General features: G+C 53.1%; 9 protein-coding genes across 9 annotated transcripts; 5 read left to right on the top strand and 4 right to left on the bottom strand.

Moving 5' to 3' along the window:
- Positions 1 to 254: 254 nt before the first annotated feature.
- Positions 255 to 881, bottom strand: HER10_EVM0006650 (uncharacterized protein; the record flags this gene model as incomplete). Its single annotated transcript, XM_035476230.1, has 1 exon — positions 255 to 881. The coding sequence occupies one exon, from the start codon at positions 879 to 881 to the stop codon at positions 255 to 257; it is 627 nt and encodes a 208-aa protein (XP_035338470.1).
- A 1,364-nt stretch (positions 882 to 2,245) lies between these two features.
- Positions 2,246 to 3,320, bottom strand: HER10_EVM0004064 (fatty acid hydroxylase; the record flags this gene model as incomplete). The annotated part of the gene is made up of 3 exons (XM_035473721.1): positions 2,246 to 2,893; positions 2,986 to 3,241; positions 3,310 to 3,320. The coding sequence occupies 3 exons, from the start codon at positions 3,318 to 3,320 to the stop codon at positions 2,246 to 2,248; spliced, it is 915 nt and encodes a 304-aa protein (XP_035338237.1).
- Positions 3,321 to 6,538: 3,218 nt separating this feature from the next.
- Positions 6,539 to 7,102, top strand: HER10_EVM0009944 (uncharacterized protein; the record flags this gene model as incomplete). Its single annotated transcript, XM_035479415.1, has 2 exons — positions 6,539 to 6,682; positions 6,761 to 7,102. The coding sequence occupies 2 exons, from the start codon at positions 6,539 to 6,541 to the stop codon at positions 7,100 to 7,102; spliced, it is 486 nt and encodes a 161-aa protein (XP_035338790.1).
- Positions 7,103 to 9,291: 2,189 nt separating this feature from the next.
- Positions 9,292 to 12,142, top strand: HER10_EVM0002418 (transmembrane amino acid transporter). The gene is made up of 6 exons (XM_035472131.1): positions 9,292 to 10,328; positions 10,387 to 10,478; positions 10,536 to 10,668; positions 10,725 to 11,155; positions 11,206 to 11,558; positions 11,608 to 12,142. Exons 1-6 carry the CDS (start codon positions 10,017 to 10,019, stop codon positions 11,880 to 11,882), a joined length of 1,596 nt encoding a protein of 531 aa, XP_035338081.1. The 5' UTR covers positions 9,292 to 10,016; the 3' UTR covers positions 11,883 to 12,142.
- Positions 12,143 to 12,159: 17 nt separating this feature from the next.
- HER10_EVM0000715 (cytochrome P450) lies at positions 12,160 to 15,056 on the top strand (the record flags this gene model as incomplete). Its single annotated transcript, XM_035470484.1, has 5 exons — positions 12,160 to 12,184; positions 13,633 to 13,713; positions 13,801 to 14,412; positions 14,533 to 14,909; positions 15,003 to 15,056. 5 exons carry the CDS (start codon positions 12,160 to 12,162, stop codon positions 15,054 to 15,056), a joined length of 1,149 nt encoding a protein of 382 aa, XP_035337924.1.
- Positions 15,057 to 15,661: 605 nt separating this feature from the next.
- HER10_EVM0009755 (alpha-L-arabinofuranosidase II) lies at positions 15,662 to 16,794 on the top strand (the record flags this gene model as incomplete). Its single annotated transcript, XM_035479231.1, has 1 exon — positions 15,662 to 16,794. The coding sequence occupies exon 1, from the start codon at positions 15,790 to 15,792 to the stop codon at positions 16,792 to 16,794; it is 1,005 nt and encodes a 334-aa protein (XP_035338775.1). The 5' UTR covers positions 15,662 to 15,789.
- Positions 16,795 to 16,855: 61 nt separating this feature from the next.
- Positions 16,856 to 19,015, bottom strand: HER10_EVM0006750 (uncharacterized protein; the record flags this gene model as incomplete). The annotated part of the gene is made up of 4 exons (XM_035476327.1): positions 16,856 to 17,551; positions 17,602 to 17,825; positions 17,896 to 18,590; positions 18,639 to 19,015. 4 exons carry the CDS (start codon positions 19,013 to 19,015, stop codon positions 16,856 to 16,858), a joined length of 1,992 nt encoding a protein of 663 aa, XP_035338486.1.
- Positions 19,016 to 20,081: 1,066 nt separating this feature from the next.
- HER10_EVM0011560 (uncharacterized protein) lies at positions 20,082 to 21,936 on the top strand (the record flags this gene model as incomplete). The annotated part of the gene is made up of 1 exon (XM_035480988.1): positions 20,082 to 21,936. Exon 1 carries the CDS (start codon positions 20,230 to 20,232, stop codon positions 21,934 to 21,936), a length of 1,707 nt encoding a protein of 568 aa, XP_035338934.1. The 5' UTR covers positions 20,082 to 20,229.
- Positions 21,937 to 22,012: 76 nt separating this feature from the next.
- Positions 22,013 to 27,163, bottom strand: HER10_EVM0002989 (MFS monosaccharide transporter; the record flags this gene model as incomplete). The annotated part of the gene is made up of 9 exons (XM_035472680.1): positions 22,013 to 22,890; positions 22,950 to 23,222; positions 23,264 to 23,962; positions 24,033 to 24,185; positions 24,291 to 24,334; positions 25,295 to 25,692; positions 25,766 to 26,065; positions 26,120 to 26,907; positions 26,971 to 27,163. The coding sequence occupies 9 exons, from the start codon at positions 27,161 to 27,163 to the stop codon at positions 22,013 to 22,015; spliced, it is 3,726 nt and encodes a 1,241-aa protein (XP_035338140.1).
- Between the last annotated feature and the right edge of the window lie 695 nt (positions 27,164 to 27,858).

Raw genomic sequence — 27,858 nt, 5'->3', positions numbered from 1 at the left:
CGGTCAAATATTCAGTCTGTTTCTTGTATTTGGCCAGACTGACCAAGGGAAGCTTACAGTAATGGGTCTTGATACTTGATGGTTTAGACGTATATGTCATGACAGTTGAGAAAACTCCAACTGTTTGCGTTGAGTACAGAACGATCGCGCTTCCATCCCATCATTGTTCAAATGCCTAGGACAGCCAACCCAATATACTTGGCAAAGATCTCCCCCTTTCTGAATGAATATATGCGCGGCGACTGAAATCTCCCTCAAGCGAACACGACGACAGCCGCAGCGACGCCGAGAACTGCCGCCATCCCCGCCCGAACGGTCGACCCCGCCCCCGCCGGAACCGTACTCGACGAAGGCTCCGCTCCGCTTCCCGTCCCAGTCGGCACAGCCTCACCCTCCGTCGACGTGATCAAGGTACTACCGGCGACGCCCGTCCTGGTCGTGACCACCGACGGCGTCAGTGACGCCAATGGCGACGTCAGCGACGTAGTAACGGTTCTGATAATGGTGCTCGTCGTTGTAGGGGGCGTGACCGTCACCGTCGTGCTGCCGACTCCGCTATTCGACCCGGATGTCGCAAGGGTCTGGGTAACTGTGACCGTGGGCGGTTTGACGATTGCGCAGCTGGAGAGGAAGCTCTTGGTGATGGTCTCGGTGCCGGAGTAGCCAGGGCAGCCCGGGATTTTCTTGCCGGACGCCGGGTCGGTACCTTCACAGTCGAGCGGGGTGCAGATTTCGTGGGTTTCGGGGGCGTAGTGGATGACTGTCTTGATGGAGTCGCCAGAGGGTCCTGGGTAGGTGTATGTGAGAGAGGTGCAGCCTGCGAGGTCCGTCTTGGCGAGGACGGCTGTAGCTGCCAGGATCCAGAGGAGGTAGCGAGACATTTGATTTGAAGTTGAACGACGATTTGGGAGTGAACGTTGGTGAACGAATGTGATGATCAATAACTGCTGTTAGACACCTAAGATCTCGAGGGTGAGAGAGGTATGGATCGCCAAGTCATATCTGGGTGGCATAACTGGTCTTTTTGAATAGTATGTGATGGTGTGGTAGTCCGGGAAGTCGCATTGTTCCCATGCGTCTTGGATGTTTGGTGAGTAGGCAAGCTTTCTAGAAACTCATCAGCTCAGACTCGTCTAGCCCCTAAGGACGACCTCAAGAAGTTGCGTCGTGCCGCATAAGCGCGTCGACTCCTTGCATTACCAGTGTTCTTTTGCCATGTGACCCGAGGAAGGACAGGGACAGGAGTGAACACAGCGGTTCTGAACAATCCCGTGGTTCATGTCAGGCATACTACGAGAACAAAGAAGATTTATTTTCGGGAACATGCGCTCGAAACCAAGCGACTGACGAATCCCTTGCCGCGCTCACATGCTTGGCAATCAACAACTGAAATGCAAGGGGCAGGAATCCAATTTGTCTGTCAGGCACCGGAAGATCAAGGAAGACTGTCTTGCTAATACCCTGGTATCGACCTGAGAATCCAACGGCGCCATATAATCATCGAGAGAATTGGAGCCAAAACTCACAGCCAGTTGAACCATTTTATTAAACCACGGAAAGTGGTGGAGGAGAAGAGATTGGTTTTGCTATCTATCTCCGAGTCCACTGTCATAAAATCGGTCAAGCTTGTCCAGAAGATCGAACAAAGGAAACCTGACTAGATTTGTGCACAGGTCAAAGTCTTTGATATAATTGCTCAAGGACGGCTCAGGGACGGCCATGCCACCATCCTCGTATGCGGGCCCCTGCTTGCAATACGAAGAGCACTGCAGTTTGCCGTTGTTTCCATCAAACACTGCTGCATTGTTTTCCCTCCTGTACGACACGAGCTCGACCTAGCAAATCGAGTCACACGGAATAGCTCTGTTTTTGTCGTTGGGAGAGGGGCCGTTGCTGATGCGTATTCATCTGGGTCATCTCTCCATCGAACGGCCCACGTGCTTGTCTGGCGACAATTTCAAGTTAACATGACATTGAGACTCCAAGAAATCAAGAGCACAGTGTTCTGTATGTACAGAGTTGGTGTATTGACAGGTAGCGATTGTCGCATTAGTTGGTAAGTCTAGGTTATTACAATTTATCATACAGAAGTCGTCGTGTCGGCCGTTAAAAGAAAAGGAATGCATAGCCGGAAAGTCTTTCGCGACGACTTCGTCACTTCAAGAGTCCAGCGAATGTTGATCCCCTCCAGCGGAGAGACAGAAGTCGGGAGCAACACTTTTTCGAGAGGATCGGATTCATCTCTCTACTGCGCCTTCTTAGCCTTGTCCAGCTTCTTCTCCCGTCTACGCTGGTGGGCTTCGGCGCCGGCCTCGGTGTCCATAAGGTAGTCCCACCACCGGAAGCTAGACGCGTAGTTGCCGATGAATTTCTCGTGGTGCACGTCGTGGTGCTCGGCGCCGGCCCAGAAGGGGAGGAAGTGCCTCAGAGACCAGGGGAAATCGTAACCGGAATGCGAGTCGATGGCTTGGAACAGGCGGAGGACAATCCACATGTACATGGTGAAGAGGTGCAGGTCCTTTGTGATGAGGACCCATAGAACGGGGGACCCAACGGTACCGAGACCAAGGAACATGACCTCAATCGGGGAGGCGTACTCGGCCGTCATGCCAAAGGGGGCCGAGTAGTAGTGGTGCATCTTGTGGACGGCCTTATACAGGGGAGGCCAGTGGGCACCGCGGTGCATCCAGTAGTGCCAAGTGTCCTCGAGGACGAAGAAGATTGCGATCTGGTAGGCCATCTTCCACCAGGCGGGGAAGGGCACGCCGTAGTCGAGGCCGCACCAAGTGGCGATGGGGTGGAAGAGCCAAATTTGCGGAAGCTCGACGGTGAAGTGACTGAAGAGAACCAGGGCGCCGCATTCAAATTGCTCTCTCCAAGTTGGGATTTTTTGCTGCTCAAGGTTAGCGGCTGGTACGGGTGGTAGTCGTTCATGTCTGGGGTCCTGCTAAATGCATTGGACATGGCGGATATGGAATGACGTGCCTGTTGAATCTTCCACCTGCGGAAGTAGGGGATGGCGTCGATAATGATCCATGGCAGACTGCGACCAAAGTAGACGACTTCGTGCATGACAAAGGTCATGATGCCAGTGGCGAGGATGTCGTTCTGCATCCACAGGTACCACGCCGCCCATAGGCGCTCGATGGCGTTGAGCTGGACGTTGTACTTGTTCACATCGTCGAGTACGCCGAGGTAGGTTGTGGTAGATGTCTGGTTGGGAAACACGACGGTCGAATTCCTAGGAGAGCGTCGTGTGTAAGCAGATGGTCAGCTTGTAAGGCAGGCGAGAAGTTGCGGTTGGCTTACCAGGACGCCATGGTATCAAACGCACCCCAATGCAGGAGAGACGAACTAAAGCAAGGTGATGTGCAACTCTCGAGATGCAACAGCAGCAACCAGACCAGAAATGAGAATCTGGCAGAATAGCGAAAGGGGCCAAGTTGAATTAATAAACATCCGCGTTCGGTGGAGACTGCGCGTGTTGGCGTTGAACGGGCTTTGGAAATGGATGGTTCTTCTCGAAGGGCGGCGAGGCAGGGGTCCAGACGCCGATGGGACGATAAAAATTCACCGGCATCCGCTCAGGTGTGGTACGATAACTTGCATGTTTTGCTGTGCCTGTTCGTCTCGGAGACACTGGAGAACTTGAACATGAATCCACCGATCCGAATACGAAATGGATGAGTTGCGCCTCGACGACCATCGCCATTGGCTCATTGTGAAGCTGATGAGATTGGCGAATCTGGTGACAGCTTCTCATCGCCTGCTCTTGGTGAATGGCCCGGAGCCGTGTGTTTCCAGCTGAAGAGAGGCACAGAGGATCCATTCTCCATCCCCGGGCGACCCACTTCCCGGTGGTCTGTTTGTGGTGTGATTTTGTCCACCGCGCTTGAGTCCCCGAGATTGCCGGCCTCAGGGGCAGCGTCTGGCGCCCACAGTCTGGTTCGGTCCGTCCTGAGCTTGCAGATGGGCTTCTGAAGCGCCGAGACAATGTAATGATGATATTTGACGCTGCGACGGGCATTGAGTGATTTCTCGTTCATAGCCATTTCCAGCAGTTGTTGGGGCCGAGCAACATGGCAGATGTGTGGTCCGCGTGATGATCTGCCACTACGGAGTAGATGGGCAAGGCGAATATTGCAGCTCTATCCATCGGGTTGATGAACTTTAAGGCGTCTTCTGAGTGCGGATAAGTTAGGCCTAGCTGGTACTGAAGTTTATCGCCGTCTGCGTAGTATGATTGCGCATCCGGATCGGACGCAAGATGCCCGGCATACTATGCACGTCTTCGGCGCGCTGACGGATCCGCCGGCCGACGATTGTTCGGTTTTCAGCTCGCCGTTCTGGCCCATGTGGCCACAGACACGCGGCGGTCACTCGATCCGCGATGGAGCAGTGCCGAACTTGTTTGCAACGGCCAAAGGTGGACACTCTCCGGGTCTGTTGGTGTCTTGATCGGAGCAGCTCGACAGGTGAGGGACGGAACATGCGGTGTGGAGATGATGGCCCATCCCGGCCTTGGAGGTGTCCGGACACGGATGCCAATATTGACCCTGGCTAGCGATAGTGGTGCATGTTGGAACTTGGATAAACATGGGTGCGTAGATTGCTTCCGATGCTCAAGTCTCGCTGTCGCTGGTTCGTCATCAACTTCATCGAAGACTCCAGGTTGGCCATGGCCATCCTCCCTGCTAGTGACGCCAGCGAGTGTGGATCCGTCACGTCACCGGACCTTGGGGTTCGGATCAAATGAGAAAAAGGCTTGATTTGTTGTTATCGATCGCTGTTGGAAGAAAGATTGGCTGGTAGCCGTACCGACTGATGTGTCGGTGGCTACCATACCTTGCATGAGAAGCGTTCCTGACATCTTGCAGAGCAGCGGTAGGGGACCGGATCCAGGCCTCAGAACATTTTCCAAGGCTTTTAAAAAGTGAATGGAAGCAGAGAGAATCGTCAGGTCTTTCTTGAGCCGTATCGGGGTTCCCAAACGCGTGGAGAAGGTGAGGCAGAAGAAATGGTGTGGTGATGCATTTTTTGGTGTTGAGTGGAACTTCGGAGGTTCAAGTGTGGCTGAGGACGTCGGCGGTTCCGAAGCTCCGACTGTGGCTCAACTGAGGCGGTGCGCATCAGCCACTTACCGCCAGCCACGCGACGACATTCGCGCCCAAAGCTCACGCAGCTATCCACCACACGCACCAACACGAAGCGCGCCCGCACACCGCACACCGCATCGCAAGGCAGCCACGGAAGCGAGCTCTCAGTCCGTCTCGGCGGCAAGGGGGAAAAAGAGGCTCAGCAGGTTCTTTGCCCTGGTCTCTGACCCCGTACAGACCCCGTCGAGACCCAACCTCCTCCAGTCATCTCCCTAGTCACGTCGAGTCCGCGCCCACCTCGTGACCTCAGAGGCTCTCAGTCAAGATGACCCATCGTCGGCCAGACCAGGGTGTCTTTGTTGTTTATCCAAGTTCTTGTTCTTGTTCTTGATGCTGGGTTGGGCTGCAGGTCGTCACTTGCGAGGCCATCTTGGACGTGGCCCTGATTCACGCACACGCATAACAGCAAATGTCGTGAATCCCCTTCAAAGTGTCGTCACGCTGTTCTTTTCCTTGCCTTTCTCCTGGTCGACTCTTGGCAAGTCTTTACCTTCATTTTCACGCGACCTTTGCCCGCTGCCGCTATCGCATTCGAGCTTTCCATCCTTCGCATCTTCCCTGGCGCTTCGGCTACTATAGACGAAGACATTCACGAATTTTGAACTACGAAGAAAACAACAACGACGAACAATAACTTTGTTTGACTCGGAAGGGAGGAAACAATGGGATACATTGCAAACACACCCGAGGAGCGCCTCGAGCGGTCAGACTCTAAAAATCCAAAGACAACCTGCAAGGGCCTCACAGGCGCGGGAAACCTATGCCGCAACTCAGTCACGCCTGCGAGGGGCAAGATGCTTTCGCCAACGGTCAAGGAGGAGTCGCTCTACTGCCACCACCACAAAGACCAGGCCGCAAGCCGCTCTGCACAGTCGAGTCCCGGCCCTAGGCTGTCCGGCAGACCCATCCTGGAAGAGCGAACGAGCATCGACACCCTCGCGGACCGTCTTGGCCTGGTGGATGTAGGCTCCAACCCAACCAAGAAACAGAAACGACCACAGGGAGGTCGGCTCAGCGGCGGTAGTGGGACGCAAACCACGAGCGCCTCGAAGCCGCCGTCGGCATATACACGTCCGCCGCAAAAGGAGCGCAAGGAACTGCACCTTTGCTGCTGCTTCAGCATCCCCATCGACGAAGTCCAGGAATCCCAGCCCGCCCCTCGGCCCCAGCCGCGACCGGTGCAGAACGGCGGCTCCGCGGCCATGCCCCGGCCCTCAAGCCAGCTCCTGGCCCCTTCGAACTCGCGCCCGCGACCGAGCACGTCGAGCCACTCCCGAAAGAGCTCTCAGCAAGCGTCCCCTCAACCGCTCTCGACGTCCCAGACAGCGCAGTACCTATCTCTCATCCCTCCATCGACCGACCCCCAGACAGCATCGGCGCTCATGGCGGAGTTGGCGAGGCCGTACGGCAACTCTGAAGAAGCGGGCTACATCTACATGTTTTGGATCACCCCGACAACCAAAAAGGAGGCGGCCCCCGTGCAGGAAGCGAGATCCCTGCTTGCACCGCCTTCGCCAGCCCGGGGCGTGGGACGCAACCGACGGTCTAGCGACGTGGTATCGGCCTTTGCAAACGCCAACGGCGGCGCATCGGGAGACAATAAGATGCTCATCAAGATTGGAAGGGCGCAGAACGTCCAGCGCAGGATGCAACAGTGGACAAAGCAGTGTTCCTACGAGATTGAGGTCCTGCGGTACTACCCGTACATACCGGGAGCGAGCGCAGCATCGGGACAACAACCGCGCATGACGCCGCATGTGCACCGCGTCGAGCGGCTCATTCACATTGAGCTGTCGGGCATGGGACTGCATGCCGGGCCCATAACGTGTGCCGGATGCACCTCGGTGCACCGCGAGTGGTTTGAGGTGCAGACGTCCAAGAAGGGCATTGGCGCGGTGGACGATGTGATTCGGAGATGGGTTGACTGGGACGAGACGACTGTTTGAGTCTGGCGAGTTGATCAGACTTTGCTCAGGACTACTTTTGGAGTGCCTGCCAAGTGGTGATCGAGTGATCATTAGCTGCTAGGCCTATATTGTTTTTACTTGCACTCATTGCATGGCGGACGGCGCAAGGGGATCTTTCATCGCATTCGAACCTCGTATAGCATTTCAATCAGCATCACAATAGTATAGCACGCAGCAACAAGACTTCGGGGCAATAACAGAACCCTGCATTTCGGCAGCTGCCCGCGGGCCTCGACCGGTCGGGAATCCGCCGGTTCGGGTCACCAAGAAAAGACTCATGAATACAGACGGAGTACGGATATTTCTTAGACATTTCAGTATTACGTTTTACGTTTCCTCTGCAGGTTGATGCAATTTCAAAAGCCGATGGCGCAATTTTGAATCTCGACCCATGGCCTCCACGGTTCCTGGGCGGGTGGCAGCCGTATCCCAACCTCAGCTGAAGACAAGGTTCAGTTACGGGGACTATGACTGGAATATCAAAAGGAACACAAACTGTAAGCATCCCACGCTGCTACAGTTTCCATGTGTCATTGTGGTTCTCTTCTTGGCTGAAGACTCGGGCTCTTTGGCCCTTGATCAACTTGTCCAAAGTGTTTAACTCTTGTAAACTCTTGATCATTACTGCACCTACGGAGAACGGGTACATACAACGTCACGGTCTTTGCGTCTCATAGCCAAGAGTACAGGCAGCACAAACCAAAGGTAGACTGATACAGTATGTACAGTTTGCTCCAGGTGTCCAGCAAAAGTCGAGGACGGCACGGATGTGGCCCGACGGTGCCACCACCTCCCGCCCACCCTGCTCGTTGCATGCAGCATCCTGGGAATGCTGACGAGCTAATGCAGAACCAGAGGGACGGCGGGGGACACCACCGTTGGAGCCTTGGACTCTGCTCTGGTCCTCTGGAGGTGTGAGCGTCGGGGCGTCCCCCAGTCTCGAGGCCAAACTCTCAGTGCTCTCCATGCTTTCAAGCTCTGACTCGGACCGAGTGAGTAAATATCGACTGGTCGCTCAGTGTTGATGTTCAAGGTTCATTCGGTCATAACTCAATGCTTTGGTCTCACAGGAAACAAACAGAAGGATGACTGTTGAGGAGAGTCTCACATATCAGATCATCAGCCAGACATCCGTCTCACTCATCATTCCTCGCCCTGCCAAGCTTGTTGTTCCCGCTTGCCGAGCAAGTGCCTCATCTCTTGGCCATCTCTTGACAATCTCTTGGACTTTTTGTTTCCCGCTCAGAGGGCCGCTCGCTGCTTGGCACTGGCACAAATCCTCCGAGCAAACACGCACCCACCAACAAGCCCTACTAGTCTGTTAGTCTATTAACGGACGGCAGCGTCACTTCATCAGGACTGGAGGGGGGGACTGGCGGGGGGCTGACCGGGGACGACGTCACTAGCTCGAGCAAGCTTTTCTGGTGGCGCATCTTCCGATGCTTGTCGTTGCTTGTCTTTTGCTCGTCCTTTTTGGCATTTTTGCTTGTCTCTTGTCGATCGCTGGTGTCGCCCCCAGGAACTCAATTGGCTCTTCAACGACATTGAGTCTCGCAAGGACTGAACCGGTGCCCGGCGGCGCCGCGGTCGTAAGAAACGTTCGTTCTACTCGACCCGCTAGAGGGTTTAGACTGGTCTCCAAGTGTCCAATGCCATCTCTTGAACGACATATTGACGGGGATAGCAACAAGCTCGCCTCCTCACAGATGCCCTACTGCAGATACTGGCAAGGTAGACAATAACCTAGCACGGCTAGGTACCTACCTCCAAGACTCCAACAGTCTTTCCCAGCCGCGAAGCCATCCGCGATCCATCCAGTTCCCTTTTGAGAGAAGCGCCGCCTGTAGTTGGACGTCTTCCCCATATCTTGCAATGACGTGCTCCGCGAGCCTGGGCCGGATTGTGATCCCTTTCGACGTCTCTGCTTCTCGAGAGCTTTGAGAGGCTCTGAAATCTCTGACCGGGGCGGAACTCGAGTTCCACCCACGCACCGGGGGAGACCCTTCTCCTCCCCTTGTTCCTCTCTGCATGCTTTCACATTTCCTGGCTGCATTGGCTGGTTTCTGACTGGAGGATGTCCGCTGGCGGGTATCGTAACATCTGGCGGACGTATTCAAGCAACTTTGCCATGGTCGAAATGTGTCGAACGACTGGCAAAAGTGACATGGCAATTCACCTGCTCTGTGGTGCCTCTTGAGGTATCGCCATCATCTTTGACCAGGCGAAATCCCTCTGCTCTCTCACGCTCTCTAGGGATAACGCCATCCGCACACCCTTCTCGGTTGCTGTTGTCTGCACATACTCGATCTACCTGCTGCAGTCTCCTGCAAGTCGCATGCAACGAGTTCCTCCCATCGCTTCCTCCGGCCCAGTTTGCACTCCTGGTTCGCAAGGAACCCGCGTCCGTGGCTCCAGCCCTTGTTCGGCCGTTCCCAACTTCCCATGTCACCTTGCCATGTCGCATCTCTCTTCCCAACTGCCGGGATCATACTGCTGACGCCTGGCTAAGCTGATCTTTTTCCTCTTCACAAGTAGCTCGTAGCTCTTTGCCTCTTCCTCCTTCTCCTCGTACCCTTAAAACTCGCACGTCCTACGTGCTCGCGCATGCTCTCCGTCATCCTGTGCCTGGAGTCTGTTCCGAACTCTTCCTCCTTCTTGTCCTCGTCCCTGCGCCTCGTCCCTCCTCCTCTCCTACACCTCCGTCTCTTCTCTTCTTCATCCGCCGCTCTGCCACTTGAGCGTCCGTGATCCGTCCCACCATATCGTCACACCAGTATACCATTACGCCATTGCCATCGATATCATCACCCACCCGCATCGCGAAACTCCGTCGCCTCTACCCCTCCATTTCCCAGTGTCACCCGGCGCATCGCCGCGACTCAATTGGCGCGCCATGGATAAAGACCTTCGCCAACCCGAGCCCACGTCCAACGACAAGGGCTCCTCCGAGCTCGCCTTTGCCCACGCCGATGCCGAGACGGGCGGCTCCTCCGGCTTCAGCGCCTGGTTCGGCGGCCGCAACACAAAGGTCGGCCCGCGGATTGCGCCTCGCAAGGAGGGTGTCGGAGAGGGCTCCGACAGCGAAGACAGCGCCGATGCCATCTTGACCAAGCAGCTTGCCGAGGAGAACAGCCATGCGATCAAGTACAGGACGTGCAGCTGGCAAAAGACGGCCGGCCTGCTGTTTTCCGAGTACATTTGTCTGGTGAGTTTCCGTCTTGGGGGAGATGTAGCGCGTGGCGCATCGTGCTGACCGACCAAAGGCCATTATGAGTTTCCCGTGGTCGTATAGTATTCTTGGACTGGTGCCCGGATTGATCCTCACTGCCGTCATCGCGCTCGTTGTGCTCTACACGTAAGTTCCGACTCCCTCGCCCAGCTCGCCTCGACATAATACTAATTGCCCATATAGATCTTTGGTCCTTTGGCAATTCTGCATGAGACACCCCGAAGTTCGCGACGTCTGCGATATCGGCCAGATGCTGTTCTGGGGAAAGACATGGGCCTGGTACGCTACGGCTGTCATGTTCATTCTGAACAACACTGTATGCCTCTTCTCCCCGTCGACAACAAGGGCGCATTGCTAACACTAGGCGCGTAGTTCATTCAGGCTCTACACGTGCTCGTTGGCGCCAAGTATCTCAACACAATGACCGAATCCGATCCCGTCGTCTGCAGAACCGTCGTCTTCTCCATTGTCGTCACCATCATCTGCTGGCTCTGCTCGCTGCCTCGCACTTTTGACGCCCTTTCGAAAGCCGGAACCGCCTCCGCTGCCTTCACCTTCATCTCAGTGCTTCTGGCGACCATCTTCGCCGGCATCCAGGCGCATCCCGCCGGCTACGACCCCCGATCAACGTATGTCGACGAGACTACAGGCACAACAAAGACTGGAGGCGCCCCGATTGTCACGGCCATCCCCATTGCTGCCACGACTTTTGTCTCCGGAATGAATGCATTCCTGAACATCAGCTACACCTTCATCGGCCAAATTACGTTGCCCAGTTTCATTGCGGAGATGAAGGATCCGAGGTAAGTCTACAATCATACTGTTTTTAACATATATGCTAAGTAAGGTCCAGGGACTTCCCCAAGGCCCTCTGGGCTGTCACCATTGGCGAGATCATCGTCTTCAGCATTGTCGGAGCTGTCGTCTACGCCTTCGTCGGAAACCAATACATGACTGCACCCGCCTTTGGCTCCCTCGAGGAAGTCTATAAGAAGGTTTCCTTCTCCTTCATGATCCCGACTCTCGTCTTCCTCGGTGTCTTGTACGCCAGCGTTTCGGCTAGATTTCTCTTCTTCCGTCTCTTCAAGGGCACCAAGCACTTGCACGAGCACACCATTGTCGGCTGGGGTTCTTGGGCCACCATTCTCCTTGCCTTGTGGCTTTTGGCATTCTTGATTGCCGAACTTATCCCCTTCTTCTCTTCCCGTGAGTTTTATTGCAACAACAACACAGGAGCTTTGCTAACTAGAACCAGTCCTTTCACTCATGTCGTCTCTGTTCGATTCATTCTTCGGCTTCATCTTCTGGGGCGTCGCCTACTTCCGCATGCGAGGCGCCGATAATCGCGCCGGCGTCCCCAAGCCTGGAAAACTTGCCGATCTTGCGACGATGGGTCTCAACATCATCATTATTCTCACCGGTCTTTTGTTCCTCACTGCCGGCACATACGCCAGTGTCGAAGGCATCATTGAAGAGTTTAGAGCGGGCACCGTCGGCAAGCCTTTTGGCTGTGCTAGCAACGGGCTTTGAACGGGGCCCAGCATCAGTTGCCTTTGTGCTATTGTAAAAGATTGACACATCACCCGGAGCATCGCTACATGCTCATAATCAGTACTATCGGAGGTAGAGGAGAACTAAAGCAACGATACCATAGTGTTTATTACCACGTACTTTTGGCTATGAATAGACCAATACGCAATCTCCTGATTCATCTTTCGAACTCTCACTGGTGATGTCGTCAATCGTGGAGACCCAATGGTATTGCAGTGCGCAAATTATCTACTTCATGCAACAGATGCTATCTGAGATGCCCGTTCGCTCATTGCCAGACCGTGGAAGTCCCTCATTGCTTTGCGAGCGGTGAAACAGTCATTGCTCATAATGGCAAAGCTGTCCAACAGACGAAATAATCGTGCAGTTTCCACGTCAACTAATGGTGAGCCCCCGTCGTGTTGGGTTCCTGCGAAATCTCCTTTAGTTGGGGATTCCACCGCACAAGCACCACCAGCATTCGAAACTACATATACGTCGGGTCAGAAATGTCTCTCACGCCATGCTTGGACCAGACGAATCACCCCTCAGGCGCGCACATTACCGTATTGATGCTTGAGACATCAACCCCCACTCGTTTCAAGCAACATGGCACATAACGATGATTCAAGATCGGAGTTTTGCCTCGAGACAATTGGCAAATTACTAAGTTGGACAAGATTGTGGTGGATACACCACCATCCCGAGCTTGTCGTTTCTGGAAGCAAATTGTTGCAAGCCCGAGCTCCAAAATCCTCCTTCGAATAACCTCAGGACAACGTGGTCGGACGGTCCGCCTCGGACACGAGCATGAAGGTTTACGAGGAATCCGGGGAGTATTAGCCGCCAGACATGGATGGATAGAATCTCACATCGGACGATCCGCCATACTTTGCCTGAAATGCTTATACTTCCTAGCCCACACTTTCACGTTCGGCTACTCACAGCTCCGGGGAGAGATGTACACAAGCTGTAGGCATCGGCAAAGCTAATTGCCCGGGCTTTTGTGTGTCTGCCTTCTTTTTACACATTTATCTGTATTCTGCGCGCATGTAAGAAACAGACCGACACATCTTCCGGCAACTGGCCTCTCATTCCGCCATTTCTCCTTCGTCCGGCACACCAGCACACCAGCACTTCAGCTCTTTCCCAAGTCGTATTCTTGAAATCGTCGTATTGAGGAGGTCTTTGTCGAAATGGACTCTACCACTCTCCCACTGCACTGGTTCCCGCAACTGGCCAGCCTCCTGTCCCCTTACTCAGCGTTGGCTGTTGTGGTGGTTCTCGTCACAATCCTCCCGATGGTCATGGACCGGGCCACCGCGGAGATACCAATACCCAAAATCGCCAGCTCAAGGTCCTGGTTCGCCAGCAGGCAGGACTTTGCCGCTAATGGCGTTGAAATCATTGAGAAGGGCTTCAAGCAGGTGGAGAGCGGTGTATTTCGAGTGACGGCTCTCGATGGATCCGATTTGGTTCTGATTGCGCCAGAACATTGGCTCGCATTATGCAAGAAGACCGACGAGGAGGTGGCGCCCGCTCGTAAGGAGGTTTGTTCACGAAGGCGTAACCGTCGAGTGATTGTAGCTAAGATTGTCCAGTTCTTCTTGTGCGATTTACACGGAGCACCATTCGAGGACCCCTTTTTCTACCGCTACGTTGCCTCGCGCATATCCGGGTTTGGTGCGTCTCGCACCACTTACCTTCGTGATTGCGGTTGCTGTAAACTAACGATAGCGTGTAACTAAAGATTGTTATCTCGATGTCATATCCACGGCGTTGGATGAGGGTATATGCAGTGCTTTCGATCCGCCATCCCGTGGTTCAAAAGGTGATGGGCTTCTCACTCAGTTACCTTCCCGGTTACCCGCCGCGTATCTCTCAAAGCAAGAGTCTTGCTAACGTTGATCTCGTACAGCACCTACGCGTGTCATCATGCAACCGCGAATTCTGCTCATTTACTCGCGCGCAATATGGAGGGTCATAATGGGGAATAGCTTCAAGCCCGAGGTGGTGAATATCTTCGAAACGTACTGCACAACATTGATATCTGTAATGAAAGCACTGAAGGCTCAACGACCTATAATGGCCCGAATTTTTGCCGCCTTTTCGAACGACGTCCGCCGAGTCAACGCGCAACTCGAGCAAGCCTCAGCATTCTTCGCACCTCTTTTTGAACAATGTTTGCAGGCGTTAGAGCAGGGGCATGCGAAGAGCTCCCTGGACAATGAGTGGCTTGAGGAACTGATCCGCATGGCGCCGGCCGAGAGGAGACGTGACTACACATACCTTACCAATATCTTGATTGGCTTCGTCTTTACGTTTGTCGTCTCTCCTGGACTGTCGACTACGCAAGTTGTGTACGAGTTCGCCTTCCGGCCCAACTATGTTGACCTCGTGCTCAAGGAGGCATATGGTGTCCTTGGAGACCGTCCCGAGCATTGGGGGTTCTCGCGAAACAATCTTCACGGCCTGTCCTTGCTCGATAGCTTCTGCAAGGAGACCCATAAACACCATGCAACCGCAGCCTGTGAGTCTTCAAACTTTGCATCATCTACCAAGTTTACCACCCATCACTACTTTCCCCAAAGGAAGTCCTGATAGCAGAGCGATAACAATCAGCTTACTGACTCCCATTCTGGAATCTTAGCCAATCTGATGAAGAAGATCCACAAAACGCAGATACTTCCCAATGGGGTAGTTCTACCAGCAGGCACGATACTTGAGGTGGTAATGACGGCTGCTCACCTATCCAACCCCAAACTTGAAGATCCCTCGAGGTGGAACGGAAGTCGGTACCACGACTTGCGGCAGGGAATGACAACGTCAATCGGCGCCAACAAATATGATTGGGGCTCAGCGACACAGGACGACCTAAACTTTGGTTATTCCTCACATGCATGTCCTGGTCGTTGGGCCGGGTGCTCTATTGCCAAGATGTTTCTCATTAACCTCTTGGCTTACTACGAGATCAGTCTTGAGGAAGGGGAGACTGAGAGATATCGAGATGTTCACTATGGCCAATATGTGTGTGCCTCTCATTCGTGTGCCTCCCGTGTGCCTCCACTCCGGAATTGGATCATTCTGGGCGTCGCTTCTAGACCGCTGACAAAGTTTCAGATTTCACCGAACCCAACCAAGCATATTATTCTCAAACCGAGAATGCGGCAATGAAGCCTGAACGTATGCATGGGAATGGTCTCCACCAAGGAAACCAACGGGTTTGTGGTCTGACATGGGATTGAAGAGATGATGAGCATTGACTCTAGTGCATTATTAACGGATGCACCATGACAGATCCCAATGGACATAGGTACACCCTTTGACACCTTTAGACAGAAATTCCAGTGCACATGTCTTCTAAGTCCATATTCAGACATACCCGACTTGCCCGATGGCGGCGTTCCCGTCATGACTCGTGTATTGAAGTGCCAGGATCTGTGATGAAATGCCTTCACCAGTGTCTTTGTGCTGCATAATAAAAGCTGTTTGCTTTTCTCAACACATAAGCAGGTCATCCGCATTGACTTGCACATGTCAAACCTCAAAGGAGTCTCAACTCTACCAGAACTCAACCCATCCCAGCTTTCCAAGCATCTGGTGGCTTGAGTTTGCTGATCAACCCGGGGCAGATAATGCGGAGAAATGACGCAAGTACTGGGATTACTCACCTTGTCCCTGCTGATCTCCAACTCCAAGGCCGCAACATCAGATGACTTTGGCTGAAACACAAGTGACGTTCCCGCAGCCCAAGCACCGCCGCGTCTTCAACGCTTCAGCCTCTTGAGCCGTTGAGTCTGATTTCTCTAAACACGCCACAAATAAGTTTGAAAACACCTCAAAGAACCTCATCACTTGAGACAATCCCTTGATCAACTTGGCAATCCATTCGAAAAGCTTGAAAAACATGTCCAACCGAACCATTTGCGATGTCGACACGCCGGATCCTTGGATTGTGGCCGGCAATGGCAAGTTCTACTTCACCTTTACTCTTGACAACCGCGTCGAAATATGGTGCTCCAATACCCTCGAGAACTTTCACCACTGTCACAAGAGTGTCGTTTGGCAACCGGCGCCGGGGACTCCGTGGTCGGTCAATATCTGGGCACCAGAGCTGCACTACCTGAAGGGTCGGTGGTATATCTACACCTGTGGCGCGCCGCCCGGGGTTGGGAACCCGGGCCATCGGACCACGGTCCTCCGATCGTCGTCCCAGGATCCGATGGACGCCTCCGCGTGGGAGTTTCTAGGTCCGCTCAAGGGCATGCCGGATCACTGGTCCATCGACGCCACAGTCTTTAGTCCCAATGGACACGATTTGTACTGCTGCTGGTCCGGATGGCCTCTTGGGGATCATTCCGACACGCAGCAGGACCTGTTCCTAATTAAGCTTGGTGCCCCGGAAGAAGCCATTACAGAGACACTTCTTTGTATCTCGAGGGCCGAGCTCTCATGGGAACGTCCCGATGAGGGCCGCCGGGGCGTTAACGAGGGCCCGACATGGGTCGATATTCCTGGTGTCTTCAGGGGTATCGTGTACTCCGCCGACGGGAGCTGGACTAGCGACTACAAGCTCGGCCTGCTGCCGCTCGTAGGACAGAACCCTCTAGATCCAGGCGCATGGGCGAAGCGATCGACGCCGCTTATGGTCAGTCACAAGCGCTGCGGAGGTCCGTACGGGCCGGGGCACGCAAGTTTCTTGCCAAATCCACATGATCGAACCCGTGTCTATTGCATTTATCACGCGACGGCTAATTATGGTGAGGGATGGGCAAATCGGAAAGCGAGGATCATTGATCTTGGGCCAGAGTGCTTTGGGCCTGATGCTCACTCCATATGCTGCGCGCTGGAACGTCATATTCCGAAGCATGGTCACGATAGACCGCATAAGTCTTCGTGTATCATGTCCTAGTATTCTATGTCTATATGCAAGAAAATCTCTGTTCTACGTCCCTCAAATACAACCTTGTGAATCAGTTCTCCTCGACTGCGAAATTTGCTGGCAGTTTCAAAACTGATAGTCCCAAGTGCTGTTGCGACCCATGAATATCATTCTCCATAAAGCTACCGGCTGAAGCTTTCTTTCCCCCTCTGAACCGAGGTATTGTTACTTTGAACGCCAGAGCCGGTTCAAAGAATCCAGTCCAAACAATGTCGCTCTCAGGAATGCCAAGAGCCTCGGCGACCTTGATAGGAGATAGTATTCCTGACTCTCGAATCGCTCTGAAGGTGCACTCGGACTCGAAGATGACGTCCATTGTGATCTCGTAAGGCCCCGCGTTCTTCGAACGAAGGACTCGGGAGATGTCCGAAAGGGTCTTCGGGTGACCTGCGATGTTCTTTGGACTCGAAGGAGAACCCCGCGGGCTCGCGTGGGCTTTCTTGCCATTTGTGATCGGCCCATCTATCGACTTGGACTCAGAGTCCGTCAGGAGAGGCTGATTACTTCTTGTTCCCTGGCCCTTTCCAAATATGGAAACTGAAGAGCTGAGGAGGCTTCTGTTTCCATGGTTCTCTGATGTAATCGAGAGCCTTTCTTCGCCCGGCTTGAGGTCGATGAGATGGTATATCGAGAACTGGGCACATGGGCCGGTCTCAATCTCTAGTTTCCCAGCAATCCCGAAAGCAAAGTTGCCAGACGTAGCCTTTTGGCCCGCATATGGCCCATGCTGTATTGCTGTTAGAAAGTATCAGGAGTATGTGATAGAGTCATCCTTACAATCAGTGCAATTCTCGCGGTCGATACGAGACTTGTCGCAAGTTCTTGTGTCGGAGCAATTGCTTCCGCGACGATGAATATCTCCCCGGGACCACTGGAAGTACTCTGCCCTTTGCCATAAGTGTGGAAGTCTAGATCCCAGTCACCGGACACATTCTTATGTTGCTGCTTGACGTAGGCTTTGACAAGAATGAGCAAGTCGTCCAACTGCTCAATGAGTATATCTGCTTTTTGTCAGTCCCGCAAGCCTGTTGAATATGGACAACAGCTCCTCTCAATCCAACTCCAACTTACGATCTTTGACACTCCCAAGAACAATGGATCGGTATCCAAGAACGCGTGCAGCTTCTAGCTTGAACTGATATGGTTTGCCATCAGCGATTGACGAAACAAAGCGCGCCCCACGTGCCCGGACGGTACGTTGATCGCTGAGCTGCTCATAGTGTGCCTGGTCGAGATGAAGAGCACCACCGGGCCCTCGCAGGATGTCAGGCCTCGTGTTCTCATACAATGAGTGCGCGGCTACGGATAGCGGCGTACAGCGTGACCTGGGCGCGATTGGTCTGACGTCGAACATGCCACTTTCGTAGACAGTGGCAACAGCGCCATGGGACTTGGGTGTCGAACAAAGCCCCCCACATTCCATTATCTTGCCCATGTGAAGAAAGCCGCCATGTATTGACTCAATTTGATCGTGAGTAATGCCTGGTTTCTGACGTTTGAGCTGGTACATGGAGTATGCAACATAAGGAGCGGGATCGTATGCCCTTCCGCCAATGATGATATCAAAGTCGGGTGTGGCTTCCATGGCATCAACGAACGCCTCGGGGCCTATTTGTGCCACAACACGAGTTGAATCTTGGACATCTTTGGACGTTAATGGGGGCACGCAAACACCACATCCGGAGATCTCGCCAACATCGAGTCGTTCGAGAATGACGGATTTGTCGATACTAGAAAATATGGAGACAGTCTTGAACGAGTATTGCCTTGTTTCATTAGCCAAGGAATGTAGCTTAGGGTAAGGCAGGACTTACGAGTTGCTATCTTCTGCACAAATTTCTTCAATGATTTCTTCCATCAACTTCACGTGTTCGTCGGAGCCATCTCCGCCGGCAGAGCCGAACACCAATGGAACTCGAAAGTCATGTACGAGCTTCAGCAACTTGGTCAAGTCTCTGACGTAGGCTGAACGAGGGCAAGTCATGGTGCCAAGTGCCAGTTTCTCGGGGCCACTATCAGTTGATCCGGCATCTAGGATAATAGCCGTTGGAACGCCGCTGGGAACGAGTTGAGCTAGTTCCTTGCCGCAAGCGTCCTCGTCAAGGCCATACCCCATGCACCCAACTGGTGTAACGATGTAGCAGAGAGGGTGTGGACCCATGCTTGCAGACTCTTCGAGAACAGAACTCATGCTGAGGGTGTGGTGTTTGTTCGGTGCTTCAACAAAATCGACATGAAGAATTGAGATGTTTGGGTGTTTTGATACGGGATTCTCTTTTTGACAAGAGAACGATTCTTAATGATTCTAAGCTCAGCTCTTGAATCAGATCTGGGTCGAATATAAACATGGAATCTCGTTGACCAAGTCGTTGAATCCTGTTCCAATCCTCTAACCCTTCGGTGATCCGGGATTATGGATATTCTCCGTCAATGCCAGCGGAACAAATCCGATTTCCTACGGGCTTGTGAGTGAAAGATAGGATTACGACGCCTTTGTCTCGATGCATTGTTCTGATCGACTGTGTTCGCGTACATTTGGGACGGTAGTCAATATGTATGTGGCTTAGACGTGCTCCCCGTATCCGTGTCCGTAGGGGGCTGGTGGTGCAGATTGGCGCATAGTGAGCTTCCAATCAGAGTAACACCGTTGGCTCGAGCCTAGAAGGATCGAAGAATAACGGCAGCTAGCAAACATGTGGACCTTGGAAGTTGGATCTAAGATTCTAGTCCGTCCCCGTTCCCGTACCCGTCGGAAGAAGTGCACATTGCGTGACGGTCCAGCATGGCAGCGGCAGAGGAACGCGCCAGTTGCTGCGCCGCGCTGTCGCACGCCCCCGCATCGTCTTAGAATGCCACAATGCTTATTTTTTTATGCGGACGACGACTGAGTGGGCGTACTTGGATATCTGGACCACTGTCAGTCGAAGGATCTGGGTTTCTACGTGCTAGCTGGAAGAGTCAAGAGCGTCGTCAACTCCAGCTTGGCGGTCGTAGATGAATCCGTTGGGGACTTCGTTGTCGCTGACCCGTGCTGCTGCGCCTTGGCATCTCCTAGTCTTCAATCCTTCACAGCAATGCCACCGCAGTGTTTGTTGAGAGTAGTTTGCGAGATTGCACACGTTGAAGATGGACATGTTGGCGTAGAGAGAGAATTCTGGGTTTCTTAAAAGCTCCCGGTCTGTTCAAATCACAAGACTGCAATCCCGAATGGAAAGGCATCACACCACCTCTTACCATTGTTCTCGCCGACCAACGCACAATCACACTCTAGAAGGTTGCGCAAATAAGTGCCGGGGGAACACACAGCAAATCGTTGTCAAATCTCATTTTACTCTGCGCGGAGCTATACCTAATTCTGTCTACCCCATTCGCCCGTTTAAAGTTTTGGCAAATATTTGCTAAGCGATGAACCCCTTTCATGATAAGATCAGCCCTGGCGACAGGGGGTCGATCACGACCAACAACATCGAGTTGACGGAGTCGCCCTCTCCGTCCTACATAACAGAGACGAGGGGCGGACGAGAACGAGATCTTGCTCCAGGCGAAACCAGTCGCGTCCGAGACGAGTCAACGAACCCTCTCATGAAGTCAATCAGCACCACGTCTGTCACCAATGTGCCAGAGGAGGAAAAGGACCTGCCGCTGGGCCAGGCCATTCGCCAGTACCCCAAGGTCGTAGCGTACTGCCTGTCGCTGACAATCGTCGTCATCGGATGGGGTTACGCGTTGGTAATTGTCGGCTCCATCGTCGCCGTCGAGCCCTTCCAGCACGATTATGGAGAACTTTACAAGGATAAATGGATTATTCCATCACTCTGGGTGTCGCTGTGGTCGGCCGCGATTCCCCTCGGCATGGCCATCGGCTCCGTCTTTGCAGGATGGTATCAGGATCGTGTCGGGCGCATTTGGAGCTTACGGACAGGTGCGATCATTTGCGCTGTTGGCGTCGCAGGCATTTTCTTCTCTTACCTGCCCGCGGACATCGAGACCATGCGCGCCCTCTTCTTCGCCGGCAAGACAGTCCAAGGAATTGCCATTGGAATACTCAAAGTCACCGCAATGACGTACATCTCCGAGACAGCGCCGACGTCTCTGCGCGCCTCGGTCATGGGCTTGGTGCCGACGGGAAATCTCTTGGGTCAACTGCTGGGATCGATTGTCGTCTTCCTCGTCAACAAAGCACCTAACAGGACCGGATACCTCGTCGCCTTTGGCTCCCAGTGGCTTCTCGCAGTTGTTCCCTTTATTCTCTCGGTCATCATCCCCGAAAGTCCAGCATATCTCGAAGAACGCGGGCAGTCCGACAGAGCTCTCGAGTCCTCGCGCAAACTCTACGCACCTAGAGTGGATGCATTGAAGGTCCTGGAGAAGGTTCGGGCTAGCATTGCGGAAGAGAAGGAGGCTACGTCGGGAGCGACGTACTTGACCTGCTTCCAGGGCGTCAATACTCGACGAACGATGATTGTCATCATGGCCAACTTGCTCCCAGCGATGTTTGGTCTCGATCTGATTGCCAAGTCAAGCTACTTCTTGCAGACCATCGGCATGAAGTCGAGCACCAGTCTCATGATCCTGATCGGCGGCATCGTTGCTGGCACGTTCGCAAATGGCGTTGGTCTGTGGGTTCTGTCGAGAGTCGGACGTAGAAAGGTCACACTGATCTCCATGTCAATCTCCACCGTACTCTGGATCGCTGTAGGTATCTCTGGCATATGGCGAGGACCTGCAGTCGCGTATTTCACCGCCGGAGGGTGCATCGCCATCATCATTGTCTGTGGTATGGGCGCGTGGCCTGCTGGCTATGCGATCATGGGCGAAACGAGCTCGTTGAGGTTGAGAGCCAAAACTCAGGGTATTGGTGGCGTTGCCCAGCAAGGATCGTCTGTGTTGATCAACTTCCTCCTCCCTCTGGCCTACAATCCGGACGCAGGAAATTGGGGAGGAAAGACGGGCTTCATTTACGTTGGGTTGTGTGCTTTCGGAGTCCTGCTTTCTTGGTTCTTCTTGCCAGAGATGAAGGGACGAAGCGTCATGGAGATTGACCACATGTTTAATATCAAGCTGCCCGCGCGGCAGTTCAAGAAGTGGAGAGGCGATGTTGAGTCAAAGTAGAAAGAGTGTAGAAGTAGAACACTTATTTGAGCTTGCCATCAATGTTCAGTTGTATCAATCGGTTACTTTTCCTGCCTTAAGCCTTGGTATGCGTGCTCCAGGCCGTTCTCAAAGCATCTACCACTGAGCTTGTAGGCCAGGCATGCATTGTCTCAAGCATATCCATGAAGCCGACGACAGCTTTCTGTTCCCCCTCGTCACGGAAGTACTCCCCACACAATGACACACCAACTCCAGCTGTGACCATTGATGGTTGATCCTTGCGATTTGATATAGCTAAACCGCAAATCTTCCTGGTCGACTCCCTCAGAGTCTCCTCCAGTACCTGGTTTGCAGCTTGCGCGCCAATGCCTAGCCGTTGGTTCTTGGCTCCGTGCACAGCCAAGACGATTCGCATGAGTTCAATGTGCTGGAGGGCCAGCACCTGACAATCATTGGCATGCCATACTGTGGGAAAGTACTCCCCCCTTTCCGGGTTTCGCTCTTGGTAGGCAAGGGGCTTGAAGTGAGGTGGCTGGTGCGTGTCCCAGTTATGCTGAAAGGCCTCGATGGCTTTCCATTGATCGGCTCGTACTTTCGGATCTTCAGTCTCAACAGTGCCCTCGGAATTCGCACCGAAGCAGAACTTTACGACGTATGCGCACCAGACCAGAATACGATTCGCCCAGTCGAAGTCGTCGGCAACGGAATCGGGGTCGAACAAGGAGCAGTCCTCGGTTCCGTAGAGGGGTAATCGAAATGGCCTTCGATAGAGAAGAACAGACCATATTTCTTGGCGGAGGGCAATTAGAGTTGCAGAATGTCGTAAAGAGGGCATAGTCGGCGCATATATGTCGAGACCGCGGGGAGGGTGATATACGATGCTAAAGAGTCCGATTGTCTCCTCCTGTTGAGCATGGAAGACAGCTTGGACAGCATTGATGTAGGTTTCGTGATCGGTTCCGGTAAGATGCGCTATAAAATCAAGATCATTTAGTAGTGTTCTGCCTTGAAAAGGTTGTCGAATCTCCTACTGTCTACTTGTTCATGATATCGTAGAATCGTAATAGCAGTCAATGCATCGTCCGTACACGGGTTTGCAGGATCAGTCGAAGTGTCCATCAGATAGGAGATGGACTTGCTGTGATAGTGTATAGCCGACTCTTTGTCTAAATCCGGGAGAGGAATCCCATTAAACTCTATAACCTGATTTGGCGGCTTCTTTGACCAGATCTGTGTGAGAAACCTGGCCGATGCGGTACATATTGCGTTCATCAGCAATGGGTTATGCATAGCTCGTTGCGGAACTACGGTAACGTAGTGTCGGTCCCTATCAGTCGTGTCAAACTATGGAAGCTGTTAGCAAAGTCAGGGGATAGAAGTATCTGACCAATTCGTCCAGCATCGAGTATCCAACTTACAGCTGCAGCCAAATGTTCTATGAAGCAACGAATAAGACAACCTTCTTGAAGACCAACATGCAAGTCTCCACCCAGGCTTCTCGATACCGAAGATGATCGTCCGCGGTTATCTCCTAGAGGTAGTTGCCATTGCTGGGAGAGTACGCTCAATCTGCTGCCTCCAGTGTCGGGAGTCCTTCGACCCCATCCATCTGGTATCGACCGTGGAACCGACGGGCTGGGAGCTGAAAATCCAGAGTATGGGGTGTCTATCGTAGAAGAGGCTGCTGGAGTAGCAGCGAGATTGGGATCAATGGCATCTTCAAACGCTATTTGAGGAATATCGTCAGGGGTTGTTTCTCCTCTTGGGGGCGACTGATTCGTTCGAAGTCGAGATTGATGGGATGGAACTCTCGACGTGCCGATGGGCTCGGATGGATTACTGTGTTCTCTTTGTGAGATGGACTGCAGTAGTTCCGCCGCAACAGTTATTTGGTCGTGAATCTGGTCATCGTGTTGGTTGTTTGCTTCTCCATTTTGAGAAATGATATCGGAAATCGGTGCTGTTGATGCATGCTTCAGTTTCGAGGGCGTATCTTCTGATGGAATTCTGGATTCATCGACAATAGCGAGAGGTCGAGCCTGGACTTAATGTCGCCATGTCTCTGTTAGGGCTGAGATGTGTCAACGAGTGGAGAGGGAGAGGGTCGGTCTTACAAGTGTCCGGGGTCGTCTGTAACCAAGGCTGATCGACGTCGAAGGAAAATCGTTTCTCAGTCGTAACTACTCTTTTGAACCTGAACTTGTTGTTCACTCGCGTACACTGGGACTCTGACTTCTTGCAGTGAGAGCATGGGATGTCGCCGTCGCCTAGAGTCCAGGAGAGGTTAATACAACCGGTTAATAGATACTTTAACCGTGAAACCTCAACTCAGGACAAGGTCCGAAGGACGGGAAAAATGGATATTGTCTTACATCTAAGATGTTTTTCTGTATTCCAGTAACCGACGAAATCAGTTCTCGACGTTTACTTGACATCACCAAAATCAAAACAAGGGGTGATGTTGAGGATTTCAGCCCGCGCGTCCCGCGGCTTACTCGGGGTGCGTGTAAGACGGTATTATATCCGATAATGAAGACGGAAAAATCACCAATCATCGAACTCGCAATCCCGCAATAATCCTACTTACCTCTGCATTTCACGCAGGGCACAATCCGCTCGCGTCGCTGTGGTGGAGCCATCCCTTCCCGTCCCCGAGTAGGACAATCAGACCATGGCTAAGATTGAGGAGTGAAGGATGATGGGAAGGGGGAGATGGGATGCATAGGATGGCGCTCAGGTTGGTAGCATTTCGCCGATGGACTGCTCAGTGAGATGGGGCGGTAGAGGGCATATAAAGAGGGACATTACTCGGCGAAAGTAGCGGCATGTGGCCTAGCCGTGGCTTAGTTAGCGGCCTATCCATGCTCTGACTCGCCCTACTTCACGCTGTTCTCATGTTCTTCTACCTAAGCGTGCTAAGTTAATTGTTAGGGTTTCCCCTCAGCCCGTATCCGTGCATGACGCCACGGATGAGTGTCGGTTTCGCTCTTCTACATTTCAGTAAAAGTCTGCCAAATAGGCTCGATTGGACAGAAGTCAACCATCTGGCTATACGTAAACGCGTATAGTGAGTTGTACACGTAGGTTCCCCGAACGAGCAGCGCGCCTTTGTTTTGTCTGCCAGCCGAATCCTCATTTCGTGGAGGGGACAGGTGGAACAATGACGCCCGCGAGACAGTGGCTACAGAAAACATGCCTTGGACAAGATGGAGCCAGGGGAGCGCGCGGATGCAAGATCACCCAGCACGACACTACAATTACTTCAGGTTGTGATAGCTGCACTGGATACTTTTTGTCTTATTATATTTCACTAGACATTTCTCATCAAATCGCTATATTATGATTCTTTCGATTGACCTCAACTCAAGCCCGGGACACAGTGGCCGAGTTGTACTTGGGGTCGGTCCAGACTTCTTCGATGATGCGGCGGCGGATGTCCTGCTCCTCGACCACGCTATTATCACCAAACAGCTCAGAAATCTGTTCGAGAGACTTGTGGGCGGTCTCGGGCACCAAGAAGAAGGAAAAGACACCTGCAGCAACACAGAACAATCCGAAGAACAGATAGGTGCCCCATCCAAGCTTAATGACCATCTCCGGTACGCAGACGCCGATGATGAAATTAGCCAGCCAGATCATGGCAGTCGCAGCGCCAACGCCCTTGGCGCGTTTGGAGTTAGGAAAGACCTCGGCAGGCAACGTCCAGGCAAGAGGGCCGTAACTAAAGGAGCACCAAGTCAGCACGTGAGTATGATGTCGAAACGCGGTTATCAACTTACGAAGTCGCGTAGCAGAGAACGTAGATATCTGCAGAACGTGTCAGCAATTGTCGTTTGCAATCAAGAACCCAGATCAACTTGCAGATGAGGGCGACACCGAACCAGCCCATTGCGGGGTGCTCATCCCACGACGAGCTGAACTTGCCGACAACCCCAGCCATGATCAGGTGGGGAACAGCCATCGCAAAACCACCACCAATGGCGAGCTTTCTGCGACCAACTTGATCTAGGAAAAGGAACGTGGGGATACCGGCAACAAGCTGGCAGATGTTGACCATGCCGGAGAGAATAAGGGGCATGTCTCCCTTTTGTCCCAAGGCGGCGAAGAACGTTGGCGCGTAGTACACAAACGCGTTGATCCCACTGAACTGAAATGGCTGTCAGTACGATGACACCAGGTAGCGCCCATCATGGATCATTACCTGTTGGAAAAATGGAATGCCAAGGGCAATAGTTGTGCGCTTCAGGTATCTGGGCTTGAACAGGTCTGCCCACTGGTTCAACTCTGCCGTGAAAGCGTTGGAGCTCGGGTGCTCCCGAGCCAGCATGGCCTGCTGGAAGCGAACTTCAGACAGGATTCCTTTCCACTCGGCCTGGACACGCTCGTCTGTTGGTGGAACACGGCGCAATTTGGTCAGAGACCCCAGACTGTCTTCATCACGACCCACCATGGCAAGCCAGCGAGGCGAGAAAGGGAAGAAGTGGATTCCAAGACCAACCATCAGGGCCGGGGCCATTTGCAGAGCAAAAGGCAGTCTGAAAGCCCATTCTCCATCCATGTGCCTTGTTGCAAATGTGATCCAATAAGCAATGATGGCACCGATCACGATGCTGATAGACTCGAGTACGAGGAGAGAGCCGCGAAGGTTCGGGGGCGCAATTTCTGAGATGTAGAGCGGCGCACCCATTGCCAGAGTTCCGACTCCAACGCCACCAATGGTGCGGCCCGCCACAAGTGTTCCGTAGTTGTGAGCAGCGGTTTGGATGATGGCGCCTACGCAGAAGAAGAACGTTGCAATAGTCAGAGCCCACTTGCGAGAGATCTTGTCGGCGAGATACGGGAGGAAAAGGCAGCCGATGAATGCTCCGAACTCGAGCATGCCGGTCATGAAGCCGGTGTAGAAGCCATATCTGGGGCCGCCTGGGGCAGTCTCGGGAAACCACTCGTGAAACTGTGGCATGACGAGGATGATGGAGATGACACCCTGGTCTTGTGGGTGTCAGCAAGGTGTTCAGAGATCTCGCACTTTAGAGACAAAGTCCGGGCCCTTACCATAGCCAAACGAGAAGCCGCCGAAAGAGGCAAGCAGCGCGGCACCTAGCACGTATGGCGAGCGCACAATTCCCTTGATGCCATCACTGTCGTAGTTGATAGGCGCATCAGCCTGAGCCAGAATGTTGTTGTTCACATCTTCAACTTGGCTTTGAGAGCCACTGCGAGAGGCTCGCTTTTCCAGGTCGGACATGGCTGGTGCTTCGTGGAGAGAAGAAGATGGTTCAGTACGTTTAACAAAGACAGTCAAGAGGATGAGCTAATTCACAGCTGTCTTGACCAAAGTAGCAGCTTCCAAGTTCGTGACACGACTTGAAGACTGGCAAGAGGTTTGTCCGAGCACAAGCCCATCTAAACATTCTCTGATGAACTCTTTATACTTTCAACACGTCCAAGCTTCCTAGATGGCAAACCGTCGCGAACCTTGGCACGGGCCTGCCCAATCATTTTGCATGTAATCGGAGTGCGGGGAGCAGCATCTCATGAGGTTCTGGGGAAAGATGCCCGAGAGCTAACGATATCCCCCATGGGGAAGAAGCCCTGTCACTCTTTGGATTTGGCATAGCCATTCCCGGGATTTCGTTGATTAGCATGCCAAGAATGATGCAGCTCGTGGTTGGCTAGTTTTGCAACATCGAGCATATCCGTTCATCATCGTGCAAAGGATATGTGTTGACCCGCCGAAACGGCATGGGCCTGAGTCGGGCTGAATCTGTCGAGTCTAGCAACTCTACCGTACGAATCGAGTAGGCTTTCGCCGGAAATCCGGCGATTCTTTGCCTCTTTGGGACAGCTCAAGGCCGGGCCCCGACTACTCCGCTCCGCCAGCGAAATGCAATCTCCACCTCCTCACTCCGTGCTAGGCCATTGAACACCAGACTAAAGACA

Source organism: Colletotrichum scovillei, assembly GCF_011075155.1.
Source record: "Colletotrichum scovillei strain TJNH1 chromosome Unknown Contig00001, whole genome shotgun sequence".
NCBI lineage: Eukaryota > Fungi > Ascomycota > Sordariomycetes > Glomerellales > Glomerellaceae > Colletotrichum > Colletotrichum scovillei.
This window is presented reverse-complemented; position numbering and strand designations above follow the sequence as displayed.